Here is a 13,955-nt window from a genome sequence, read left to right as displayed (position 1 = left end):
TCATTCTTCTTGATAAGGGATATTAAGATCAAAATCCAATATCTTCTTCCGACGAGCTTGTTCAGACGAAGGAGCATCTTCAGGGAACATCATTCTGGTGACACACGTTTCTTGTTTGGGTTTTGCCTGCACTAACTCCACCTTAGGCCGATGGTACGTTTTGTGACCACCGAGTGCCTGACCCGTTGTGAAAGTCTTGCCACATATCTCACATGGATGCACACTTTTCATCACCTTAGCTTTCTTCATCCTGGACCTGGCTTTGGACTTGTTGCCCAACGTATCTATTGCCATACAATTTCCCACTGGGCTCTCAGTACTATCGGTAATTCCCTCCGTTGAGGTCTCTTCAATCTTTCTCTTCTTCCTTGTTTCCATCTGAGCATGTGCAGGTCCGTAATAGACCCTCAAGGGCACAGCATCGTGCATTACATCGTCGTCGCTAGCAGTTTTCTTCAACCCTCTTTCTCCAGTTTGACAACAATTTTGGTCATTCCTTGGACAGGCTGTGCTCTCAATCCCTTCTTTGACGGTGGCCTTAGAGTTGCTTTCCAGAGACATTGTAGGTTGCCCAACACCATCGGAAAGCTTTTCACGATGGATTCTCATATGTAGGCACAACAACTGCATCGATGAGAAACTTTTGTTGCAAACAAGACAACCGAAACCATCATCTTCATCTTCTTCCGGATCCGGAGAAGGTTTTCTTTGAGTCTTGATGTCGCGGATTTCAGGTTTTGACCTAGCTCGGTGGATCCGAAGATGGCCACACAGTGCCTTGTTCGACTCAAACCCTTTGCCGCAGTATGTACAGAATCTAAATCTTGAATTTTGAGGGTGGTTTTCATCGCCTCGCTCCATAACCTCAGTTTTGTGGGTGGTTTTCAAGTAGTTCCGAATGGAGACGACAAAGGAAGCAACGGCGGAATCACTACCGGAGTCACACATGTCACTCCGATCGTTTGGGTGAAACTCCTCTTCTTCACGATCAGACATAATGAAATAATAATGAAATATCAAACCAACACAACTGACGATAATTAGAAGAAAATTACCCACTGTGTATACTAGTACACTCTCGCTCTCTACTTATATAGTGGTGGAATAAAATCAACCCTAGTGTTTAGGATTGAGGGATTATTTCTTTTAGTGAAACTAAAGAAAACTTGATTAGCAAGTAATTTTTAATCAAGTATTTTCTTTGCAAATCTGACTTCGTTGTGACTATGAATCTTGAACAAAGTCTACTAAGTATAGAGAAAGGCAGTTAATCTATGATTGTGTTTCCCAGTAGATATAGGAATCATGGAGAAATTATATATTACATATATATATATATATTCAATTGTTTACGATATGTTAATAAAAAATAATATATATTATTAGTTTTATTCGTGTCATCAATATAAAACATCTTTAACTTTTTACCCTGAATATTAAACACACAAGAATAATAACATTTTGTTACCCTAAATATCAACCACTACAACGTCGGTGTAGACTCTTGCCTCGGATATGGATAGAGGGGATGCTGGGCTGGGATACGGTACGGTCGCATCCCTAAGCCCTAGAATATTTAAAAAATAATAATGTTTTTTTATTAATTATTTGATTTCACTCTTTTTAAAAATTTAATATAATTTTTTAATTTTATAATCTCTTATATAAATTTATGTGTTCGCCCCTATTTGCCTCTCTTGTCTCTAATCTTTGTTTTTTTTGGAATTAAATTTAACAATTATTTCGACAACTTTCAATGAACGTAACAAATTCATTTAAATGTTTATTGAATTAAAATTTTATGATGTTAAAAAAATATAAATCCCTATATTTGTATCAATTTTGATAATCAGTTATATCGATTTAAATGATAAACTATGAAATTTTCATTAAAAAGTTTTTTATATATATTTTAGTGTAAAATTAATGTTATATAATGATATGATAAATTTTTTTATCGTGGCGTTTGTAGATGGAATAAATTGGGTTGAGAGAATTGTCTTTGTCTTTACAATATTTGATTCGAATTAATCGATTAATAGATTATATATCAATTATTATAAAAAATAATATGATTTTTTGTGCAAAAATACCTCATAATAGTGGTAAAATAATATTTAATTTATTATATTATTTACTATCGATACTATTTTCATATTCTTAAAAAACTTCAACAATAAAAATCTTTTTAGCGAATAACTTTGGTGTCATAAATATACTTATTTTTACCTTTTTCAAACACTAAAATCATACTATGATCGCAATTTTATACAAGTACCCATAGCAATATATATATATATATATAGTTTAGATATCCATTTGACTATTTTTCATTTAAGTCTGATATATACTAAATAAAATAAACAAAGTTTGGATTTTATGATAGAAGGATCCGTGCCGCAAGGATAGTGCGTCTAATTCCAGATCGGAAGGTTCCGTGTTCGATTCACGTCTGGATTAATTGTATTTTTATTTTCAAAATAGGTTTTGATTCTGGGTCTGTACTTCATCTAATTTTCGCAATGGCCCAAATGAACCATTCGAAGTTTCATTTTTGATCAACCCATTCGAAGTTGCTAAGACCCAAAGTAGGTTCATAATGTCGTGCACAAGTTGTTGAATCTTTTACTGGTACTCCACCGCTGCAAGCAACCAACATCACCGCCAATTTCAGCGGCCGCCGCCGCAATTCCACGGCTGCAATCACCTTCAACTGAGCTTTCCCTCTTCGCCTCCACTCTTGAAATCTCAAAACACTTTTCTTTTTCGACTGTTCAAAACCCTTAATTTTGTCACAACTCTTGGATCCATGATCTTGGTATCCAACCAAAATCCGCCATTGCCACCACACACGGAGCCTTTTCTATAGTTGTACAGATAGAAAGAGATCTATGAATTCTACAAATCATTTCCGAAAATTCTAAGCCCAAAAGACAATGGGTCCTCCGAAGAAACACCTCGTCCCTTTCCTGATCCTACTCGCCTTTTGCATGCTCCTCCTCCTTTACTCTCCTCACCCGAGTTCAATCTCCACCCAAACACTTCCTCTAAATCCCCAGTCTATCGCCACCACCAGATCCGCCTCCGCCACCCGTACCTTTTCGCTCTCTATCAAAGTCCTCACTTTTAACCGCCTCAACTCCCTCACCCGCTGCCTCACCCCCCTTTCCAAAGCCCACTACGACCCCGACCTCCCAGTCCACCTTCACATCTTCATCGACCATTTCCCAAACCATTCTAAATCTGACATCGACCTCAAACTTAATGAGTCGCTTGGGATTCTGCGGTTTGTTGATGGGTTTGAGTGGAAATGGGGTCAAAAGATCGTTCATTACAGAACCGCCAATGTGGGTCTTCAGGCTCAATGGTTGGAAGCCTGGTGGCCTACTTCTGATGACGAGTTCGCTTTTGTTTTGGAAGATGATTTGGAGCTTTCTCCACTGTATTTTAAGTATCTGAAAGCTTTGATCTTGAATTTTTATTACAATTCTTCCAATTTTAGACCTTTTGTTTATGGAGCTTCCCTTCAGCGACCAAGGTTTGTTCCAGGTATTTTTTCTTTTTCTTCTGGAGTTCCTTTTCCTTTTTGATAGTTTAGGTGGAACTTTTCCTTTTCCTTAGTTAGAAATGAATGATTGTTATTGTTTGATGAACAATTCTGAAGTTGCCTTTAATTTTAATTATATGAACTAGTGTATTGATGATCGGATTTAGTTATTTGTTCAGTTTTAGAAGATTTAGTTATTTGTTCAGTTTTAGAAGATTTAGTTATTTAGTAGAGAGAACTGCATCTTCTCTTGAAAATTGCTAGGGTAATCAATCCACTGCTTGTAAATTGCCTTTGCTTCTTGTGTTTGTCTGTGTCGTCACAAATGCGGCTATCCTGTAAGAAGAAATTGTTATGAAAACAACATTATTTTCAAAGAAAAGCACATCCCATTCTAACTGTCAAAATCGCAAGATTATTGACCCAAACGCCACTAAACATGATCCTTTTTCTTTTCTTTCTTTTAGAAATTTCTATGCTCCTTCATTATTTGCTTGCATCTCCAGGCAAACATGGGAACAAGGTGCTACTGGAGAGCACCACAGGACTTTTCTTCTACCAACTGGTTGGCACTTGGGGCCAGCTTCTTTTTCCAAAGGCTTGGAAAGAGTTTAGGTTGTGGTATGATGATCACAAGGCAAAAAATATCAAGCCATTTCTTGATGGAATGGTAAATTTATGCTGTTTTGGAGATTGTCTTCATCTTTCCTTGTTCATATATTGTGTGTCTATTTTCAATTTAATAAAATCTAAATACTATATACAGGTTACCACAGGTTGGTACAAAAAGATGGGGGAAAGAATTTGGACTCCTTGGTTTATTAAATTTATTCATTCTCATGGCTATTTTAATATCTACACAAAGTTTCCGGATGAGAAATCACTTAGCGTCTCTCACAGGGATGTTGGTGTTAACTATGGAAAAACAGCAGGGCCAGATTCTCAACTATTGGATGCAAATTCTTTTGATTCCCATTTTCAAGAAATGAAATCTTTGAGTACCATGAAGTGGTATGACTTCTGTTTCAAGGAAGTAGTTCCGGGAAGAATGGTAAGGCGCGTGAATGATCTGGGGTCTATTCTTCCCTCTGTGCAGACCAAGGAAACTGTTTTGCTTGTAAGCCTATTTGGGGTGCCGGAGACGGTTGCTAGAAACCTTCTTTGCCACTTTGAGAGCCTAAATATTTGGAATTACATTTTCATCGGCCCTGCAACTGACTTTCTGTTTGATCTTGCTCGAAGGGGACATCCTGTGATTGATGCAGACCGATTTCTCAACAATATAAGATCATCTGAATCAGTAAGAATTCAAGAGTCAAATGATAAGTTTATGAAAGAGATTCTATTTAAGGCTTTTCTTGTCAAAAAAAGTTTAGAATTTGGTTATAATACTTGGGTATTGGATGGAGACATGGTGTTTGTCAATAATGACCTGTTTCACGAGTCTATTGATCGGACAGACTTCTATGCAGGAGAGAGCTTGGACCTTTTCTTTGTCAAGAACTCACCTTCTAGTCGCAAAATTTGGACTGATGCTTTTGTGCATGATATTGCAGCTATGGTGGTTAAAGTTTCAGTACCAAGAGTTGGCGGAAACTTTGCATATGTAATGACAAAACAATTGGGACAGAAGGGAATAAGATGTAAGCGAATAGATGAGAAAGGCCTCGGCATGAAAATCAGTAACCAAAATCTCAATCAAACCTTGGAGAGCAATAAAAAGGTGGTTTACTGGGATAAAGAGATGGATATGAATTCCATTCGGAAGCAGCTTCAAGAAATGAGTCTATGGGTCATAGATAACGACTCTTCCTGCAGAGCTGTAGTTTGTCACAAGTCCTAACAGTTAGAGAAATGTTGAGAAGCATTGCAGGCAACACATTTGATGACTTTTGATGCATGTACTAGGAATGTATATGATGATGCTAAATGAGATATTTTTAGAGATTATGTCTTGGCCAAGGCTGTTGGAATTTTGTTGGAATCTCAAATTCTTTCAAGGCATATAATTGTTTCTTCCAGAATTCCCCCTCCTCCTTGAACCATATAATTTAACAAGCAATCATACGATTGATGTACGTTTACTTCACAATCGTGGAAATTAGACCCTCCCTCCATACAAGGGCAGCCGGGTCAAGTAAGTAGAGTACATGATGATAACTTTTTTCTCTAATATAAACTCAAATCTGATCAAGCTTAATTTCCCAGACTCACCACACCTTTATCAATTTTCAATTACTTATAATTTCAATCAATATTCTTTAAATTGGAGCAATGATATAACTTATCATATCACTATTTTTTGTGTACAAGACTCTAAATATGTAGAAAAATACTATTAAGAGACGAGATCGGAATGTTGAAAATTAAAGCATTAAATTAATTTGAATAAAAGTTCAATTTTGTGGTCGAAAAAAAAAACTAAAAAGCTAAATAAAATATAGTCCAAACGATTGGATAAAAGACTTTTTAAAGTAACAGAAAATAATAGTTTATATGCAATAATTTAGTTTTTAACGCTACAGCCTAATTGATCTATTAGTAATAAAATAGGAGTTGAAAAGAAGGATATTTTAAAATAATGTTTTGGAAAATATGTTCATGTCCATGGAGACATCAATTTATATAGTACAGATAAGGAATAAGGTATGCGTTCATCTTACAGTTGTATTGCGTTTAAAATTAATATTTTGTGTAATTATTACTAGGAGGGAGGAAAGTACAAAGGAATAGAAGGAAGAAGAAGGGAAATTAAGGAAGGAACAATATGAGAATGGAAAGGAAGTAGAAGCCATTACAAATTTCACGTGGTTTAAAAAACTGAGATGAGCAACTGTAAAATTGTTGTTTAGACACTGTCGTATTTCTTACCATATTGCATATTCTCTTCCTCTCTTTATTGCATATTCTCTTCCTCTCTTTATTCCTGTTTTCATCGTCAAAATTACTATTTTTCCTTTTCTCTCTTCTTTGCACTTGTTTAAAGTGGTGTATTGTTTTGGTTAAGAGTTTAGAGTTTTTATTATTATTATTATTTCTATAAGTTCTCCCTCTCTCTTGTTAGTATTTGGGCATAATTGAACAATTATTTTGCTTTATTTCTGTTTAACTACCAAACTTCAAATTATCTGATTAAAATTGGTTGCTTCTTTTTTTATGTTTCATAACTAATTAGATAATTAAAAACTTCTTTTTTTTGGGGGGGGGACTAACAGAGTTTTAATTTTGGAACAATGACGAGGGTAAGTCGTGAGTTCAGCAATACTATGCAAAAGGAAGCTGTTTCAGCTGATGTGATATTTGCTTCTTGTCGTTTTCCCAACTACGAAATTGGGGCAAATAATCAGATTCTGGATGCCAAAGAAGACCCTAAAGTTTTGACCATGAAAGAGGTCGTTGCACGCGAGACCGCCTTGTTATTGGAGCAGCAGAAACGCCTCTGTTCGCGACCTTGCTAGTAAATTTGAGAAGGGATTAGCTTTCGAATTCGGTCTGCTCTGCTCTGTGTATAATTGCTTGTTATATTTCCACTCGGGTGAAAGCTTGACCACATGATGTATTCCTTTTGTCCTGTTCAGAGCCAGCGGGTTGGTATCACTGCTTGTCAGGATATGTTCAAATATCACATGTATCTTTCTATCTGGTTTTTTCTTCACTCTTTTATAACCATCATAAATCAAAGGACTTACTTTTATTAGTATGAGTGATTACAAGGTAGTTTACCAATTCATTAGCTTTAAAACTTCAATGGAACAATAAAAAAATTACTCAAATATTAATAATTATTTGTGTAGTTTATCCTTAACAAAATAACAGTTACATCCAAGGACATAAACAAAATTAAGATCAAATATCATAAATAAATTATTTAAGTTTAAAATAATAAAAAAATTATTAAATATTTAATTTAGAAAATTGAAAGAGATAACCATTTAATTTTAATATTTAAATTTATTTTGATAGAAATTTAAAAAACTATTAAATCAAAAAAATGTAAGTAAAACAAAATCTCCTACCACTGTCCATGTACCCATGTATGAGAATGTAACCTTTAAGAAAACTTTTGAAATATATGTTTTACATGTTTATATCATTTTTATATTCCCACCCGGAATTAAACAACATAGAAATCAGCACCCACATGTTAGCAATTGTTGAAAAAAATGATCACGTGCGACAGTTTTAATATACGATTAAAAAAAGATGTTATCGATTTTATTATTATTTAAATAATAAAACAGGTAAAAAATTATCGAAAATATTATTATTTTTACCGATTTTATTATTGTTTAATATTCTACTATAAATATTAAAAAATATTGATATTTTAAATAATTTTTTTAACAATTTTATTACTTAAATAATAATAAAATTGATAACATTTTTTTAATTATATATTAAGGATATAGCGTAAAAGTTAGGTTGTGCGGACAAAAAGCCCTTTCATGTTGTGGAATGGAACATAATGAATCCAGCTATCTTTAACTCATAACTCGTAGGATAAATTATATGTTTAGTATTTCATCTATCATTTTTGTTATGTTTTAGCTATCTAATTATTTTTTATTTTTAAAACATATATAACGTTATATTTTAGTTTCATTTTAATCATTCACCACTAAAAAGTAACAAAACTGTTGATATGTTATCACAAGATAATATCACGTCATCATTAAAAAAATTAAAATTATCATTTTAGTACTTCAGTTACTTTTTTAACGGATTATGACCAAATTATTATTAATATTTTTTTAAAAAATTATTAATCAACTAATAGATCATATATTAATATATAAAAAATATGTTAATCTCAAATTTAATTCAATTAACTGGTATAATCAAGTCAAACGATTATATTTTATATCTTAAGTTAAAATTTCACAATTCTTTAACAGTTGTATTAAAAGTTATGATTGTATTTTTTGAATAATTCTTATAAGTATTTTTTTTTCTAAGTCATATATAGGAGGATGTGATCAAGATTAAATGATGAGAAGGTTAAATTATTTTAAATTAAAAAGTAACTAAAATTAATAAATATTTAATTTTTTTATTAATTTGGGGTAAGTACATGACAAAATCTATTCAAATATTACTCACATTGAACACTCACACCTCTGACATATATAGTGCTCGAACTCGGATCCTCAAGGAATAACAATAATTCATTTACCACGGATGGCAGTTAATTCCTGCAAAAACATATTTAATTTTAAATTTGAGAATAATTGACACTTAATTTTACAAATATAAACTAATAGAGTTCCTCTCATTCCTTTACCATCTAGCTTCGTGACTACATATAGACCAAACAATTACAACAATATCAACCTTATTAATATTTTAAAAAAATACATTTAATCGCAAAAGGTAAATGAATAAAAAATCAATAATATTTTCATTGAAATAATATTTTGACAACTCAAAAAAAGGATGTGGAGCTTTAATATTTTGATTTTTTTTATTATTTTAAGGGTTAATATTTGATATATTATTTATGAGATATTTTAATTACATAAAAAGTGTCACTTGTTCTAAATTTTAAATTCTAATTAAATATTTTCGTTAATTATTTTTCAAGGAAAAAAACTTTCAACACCCAAACTTTTAAAACTTCCAAGATAATTTTTCTACGCTTTAGGGGTCATTCTTTCTCCTTCTTGTGACTGTATTTCTAAACCCCAAGTTATCATCTTTTATACAATTTGTTAGGGTCGAAGATGGAAGATGGCGCAATGTATAGAAAATCATAATCAAACCATCGTGATATATATATATATATCTGTGTTGATCTATTTAGAATGAGAAGAAGAAGAAGAACGTAGCATGTTTGGCAGAAGAATTATTGAAAATGGGAATTCCTAGGGAAATAAATACTGCAAGTGAAGAGCTGTATTCATTCATTAAAGAAGAATACAACAACTCCTTCGCCTTTGTTTTATTTGTTCACTTGGGACATGGAAACTCCCGCTAACCTTTCCGTCTCTCTACTGCCTACTCTACCACTAAATTCTAAAATATCTTTGCTTCTTTTATCATGTATGTAATTAATAATTAACCTCCAATTATGTTAAACCAATAATATTATTTAAACATATTACTGGAGAAGACCAAAGCAGGCTACCTGTAAAACCCAAGTGCCTTTTGGCTTTTATGCATGGAATTAACTGCTTGTTACAAATAGGGTCTTTGTATTGACCAAACAAAAAAAAAGGTGTTTGTTGCTGTCGCCTTTAGCTTTACCCCCCATATTAAACCCCACAAACTTTGTTTTCGTCTTTGCCTTTGCTTCCCTTCTTTAAATTCTCCTTCTTTTAACTTCTAAATCATCTCTACTCCCAGCTTCCATGGAAACACAGCAGAAGAAGAACCACATCAGAAAAGCTGCCTGCAAATTTTCTTTTCCTCTCTTATTCTTCATAATCCAAGTATGTCCTGCTAACTTTGATTTCAGTAGCTAGATTGTATTTGCTGAATTTACCTGCCTGGCTCCCTGAATGCCATCTAAGAAGCTCGTCAAACACCGTTGGCTGCCTTCTTACATGGCATGAGGGGAGTCAAGCAGGCGGGATGGATCGAAGGGAGGTTATATTTGAGGTAATTTCTTTATATGTTATATTAATAATATATTTTTTTCTTAAGATTTTATAAATTTTATCTCTAATATAAAATATTATATTTATCTCATCGTGCAGGCTTATAATAAATGCTTTATAAGATAAAATTTCTTTTACATGTGTATTTGTTGATGATGATAGGGATGAGTTCATAGTTTTTATGTCTGAAATTGTTTCATTTTTTATCTGCATTTACCGAAGATAATTGTTGATGATAATGTTATTAGTTAGTTATAGGATTCAACCTTTGATTATAGATAAGAGTGTGTATATTATTTGGTAGGTGAGTTGATAGATAGACTACTGGGATGAATAGACAAGAGAAAGAGGTGATGATATATTAATTATAATCTATCAGTAAAGTAACCCATCCCCTCAATCACCCTAATAACTTTGGAATTTATTAATAATATAAATGGAGGATTATTTAACTTTAATTCAAAAAAGTTAGTGGTGCTAATAATTTAAAACAATTACCTAAACTTTATTATTTTATTATTTTAATATTTAAACATATTATTTACTCTGAACCATTTCATCTTTCAACTTTACTCATTACCTATCTTTGCAGTCAAACACAATTACTTTTTAGATAAATGGGATTAGGTGAAAGTTTTGAAGTTCTAAATAATATATAGATAAAAAGAAACGATGATAATTGTATATATTTGTTTAAATATTTTAAATTTAATGCGATTGATTAATATTTTAAATCTTAATTAACGAAGGTTTTAATTAAATCTATATTCGGTCAATCATACCTTTTTTTGGCCGTATTTTCTAGTTTCAATCTTGTTATATTTTTTATTAGTAATAAATAAATAAAAACTTTGATCGAACAGTCAATTCCAGTGGTCCAAATTTTTTACTTTCAATACGATTATGATGTAGAAACATTTCGCTTTCTTTGTGGACAAGACAATATGTACCACTACACCATGAAAGAAAATAAGCATTTAAAACGTTAACTAGAAATGTTTCTTTTTTGGTTCTGAACCAACTTGAAATATTTTTGTATCGTCAAGTTAGTTAAAAAGGCATGGTAATAGAGAGGGAGAGAATTAGTACTGGAAAAGTCAGAGAACAAGACATACGGTATAGCTAAGTCCATGAAAGGGTTGCCAAATTTGACTTGGCATGAGAGTGACAAGCCAGGACTCCAATTATTAACATATTTCACGTAGTAATTAATATCGAAATTATCATAGGCAAACCAATTAGCTCAACTTATTTTTATTTATTTTTTAATTAATTATATTTTAAAATATGAATAATATTAACTTTTAATTATTTGTATATTTATATTCGACCACATTCACCTGTAAGTATAGAACCTTCCAAACCTTTTTTTCTGACACTCCTCGCCGACAGCATCCAAGCCACTTAGGTCTGGGGACTTACCAACAATTTACCTGAGAAAATCAAAAACATTAAAGCTAGGCATGCAAGATGAAAGCGGAATTTTGTATTAAAGAAAAATTAATAAAATTTAAAAAATGGTGAACTTGTAAAATTTTAAAGAGATAAAAATATTTTTAATATAAAATATAAAATAAATTTAAAATATATAAATAATTTAAAATTTTTAATTATCGATGACTCTTACCTGCTTCCTTTTGGTCCGTCTCTACATGCATAAATACCAATATTTTTAAAACTGGACCAGACATTGAATCGGTGAAGGTATTGGTTCACTGGTTCAACCGGGTTCAACCACGGTTGAACCGGATTTTATATATTTTTTTAATTTTACATAATATTCAAAGCAATATTAATATATATGTAATATTTTTTAAGTTTACAGTATTAAAATGTATAAAAATATCATAAGTCATAACATATATAAATTAAAATCCATAAAATCAAGTGAAACATAACTATTCAAATCAATTACAACATAATATTTAAGGTAAAAAAATATTAAATAATAAATATAATTATATAACTATAATCAAAAAAATAAAATTGGGGTAAAAAAATCATAACAAATTATGTCATTTGGTTTAATTTTTTTTTTTTAAAAACAATCTCACATGGCTAAGAAACATAGAAGAGCATCCCAAAAGTTTAAAGAGTAAAAATATGAGAACAAAACAATCTCACATGGTTAAGAAATATAGAAGAACATCCTAACTTACTTTTATAAATAATAGAGGTAATTTGACATTCAAAATCACGGAGCCTTTTGGTGAGCACAGAGCGAACTATTCTTTCGCTTCAATTGAGCTCAAATTTTAGGCTTCAATCGAACTTCTCAATTTTTTTTGAGTTCGAGCATTTTCAAGTTCAAGTTTTAATATTATATTTCGAGTTCGAGTTGAACTTGATAATTTTTAGCTCGTGAGTTTTTGAGTCAAGTTGAGCTTACTTTTAAAGTTTTCGAGTTCGAGTCGAGCTCAACAATACTCGAATTTGATTTGGCTCGTTGAACAAACGACGTCGTTTGGTTTAATTTTTTTTAAAAGAAAAAAAGTCAACCGGCGGTTCAAATCGATTTTGCCGGTTTTCAGCTGGTTCACCCCGGTTTTCAGCCGGTTCTACCGGTTTTCAGCCCGTTGGTCTGACCGATTTTATGAGGTAATCGGATCGGACAGACCACCGGTTCACGGTTCAACCAGTTAAACCGACCGATCCGATTTTGATAACCATGATAAATACACGAATTCCTACAATATCAAAACCAGCAGAGTTAACCTAATGACAATTGAAGACGTTTTCTAAAAGGAGAAAAAAGAGACTATAGGGGAAGGAAAAAAAAACCCATTCGAACTTGTTATAGGAAACATGTTATTGAAATATATTTTTCATTAAACATTATCTATTTATTATTATTTACAATTTAATAAAACATAATATTAAAATCAAAAATATTTTTCAAAATATTAAATGGGATCTAAAACTCATTTAACATGCGTTACTAGTAATAAAACAGTCTTAATAGTCACAGACAAAAAATCGTCGGTCACTACCTTATTCCCATTAAAGGAAGGAGATAAAAATACGAAAAGTAAATTATAGATTTACTTGCTGAATTTTATCATTTCTTTTATTTCATTTATTCTACTTTTAACTTTTCAATTTAATAATTAAATTTTATATATTGATTTTTTTTATTGCACCACCGTTTTTAATTTAATAATTATTTTTTAACTAATTAATATTTTATTTATATTATTTATATATTAATAAAAACAAATAAATGAATAAAAAAGTTCAAAACTCGGATGAGTTCATATAGGACCCGTCTTTTCCATCACCGAGTCATCAACCTTGAGTCAAGCAGTGCCTCCCAATGCATTTCCTCTTCTTCCTCCCCACTCCCTCGTTCAACATCCTCCTTCCTTCGTCAACTCCTCCACCGCATCGACCGCCTTTGCCAACCCCGTGTAACTTAGTCCATTCAAAATTGTCACACATCTTTCTCTAGTAGACTCGTTCAACTCATTCCTCCTCAACAAACTCATCAAAACACTCCATTTGTATGAAAAGGAGGGTTTGAAAGAGAAGTGAGAAGACGATAGAGGAGGGAAAGAGATGAGTGTTTTGGAGGAAAAAACGAGAGCTTTTGAGGTAAAGATTTGGGTCTTGAAGATGAACTTTGTCTTCTGTCTCCATTAATGAATAATTAACTGCGAAGGATTGTTCGAGAGAACTATCATCCTTTGTTTTACCGGCCATCCAAGTCCATCTCCAAGACCCAATTGTCGCCGTCCTCGTTCCATTGATGTTGTAATCGTCCTCCTCCTTACTCCATTGATGTTGTAATCACCGTCCTCTTCACCAGACTACTC

The 13,955-nt window shown here is 32.1% G+C and overlaps 2 protein-coding genes across 2 annotated transcripts; one reads left to right on the top strand and one right to left on the bottom strand.

Annotated features, from left to right (window-relative positions):
• Positions 1–996, bottom strand: LOC120157180 (zinc finger protein ZAT4-like). Its single transcript, XM_039168411.1, has one exon. The coding sequence runs from the start codon at positions 994–996 to the stop codon at positions 1–3; it is 996 nt and encodes a 331-aa protein (XP_039024342.1).
• Positions 997–2,623: 1,627 nt separating this feature from the next.
• On the top strand, positions 2,624–5,398 carry LOC120157118. The gene is made up of 3 exons (XM_039168369.1): positions 2,624–3,549; positions 4,054–4,217; positions 4,314–5,398. Exons 1-3 carry the CDS (start codon positions 2,937–2,939, stop codon positions 5,388–5,390), a joined length of 1,854 nt encoding a protein of 617 aa, XP_039024300.1. The 5' UTR covers positions 2,624–2,936; the 3' UTR covers positions 5,391–5,398.
• The last annotated feature ends 8,557 nt before the right edge of the window (positions 5,399–13,955 follow it).

Source organism: Hibiscus syriacus, unplaced genomic scaffold (genome assembly GCF_006381635.1).
Source record: "Hibiscus syriacus cultivar Baekdansim isolate YM2019G1 unplaced genomic scaffold, ASM638163v2 tig00111238_pilon, whole genome shotgun sequence".
Lineage (NCBI taxonomy): Eukaryota > Viridiplantae > Streptophyta > Magnoliopsida > Malvales > Malvaceae > Hibiscus > Hibiscus syriacus.
The sequence above is the reverse complement of the archived record's forward strand: the minus strand, read 5'-3'. Positions and strand labels throughout refer to the sequence as shown.

Coding starts and splice junctions, on each gene's coding strand:
- LOC120157118 (XM_039168369.1), top strand. CDS start 2,937: ATGGGTCCTCCGAAGAAACACCTCGTCCCTTTCCTGATCCTACTCGCC. Junction 3,550..4,053: donor GCGACCAAGGTTTGTTCCAG/GTATTTTTTCTT, acceptor TTGCATCTCCAG/GCAAACATGGGAACAAGGTG. Junction 4,218..4,313: donor AGCCATTTCTTGATGGAATG/GTAAATTTATGC, acceptor TACTATATACAG/GTTACCACAGGTTGGTACAA.
- LOC120157180 (XM_039168411.1), bottom strand. CDS start 996: ATGTCTGATCGTGAAGAAGAGGAGTTTCACCCAAACGATCGGAGTGAC.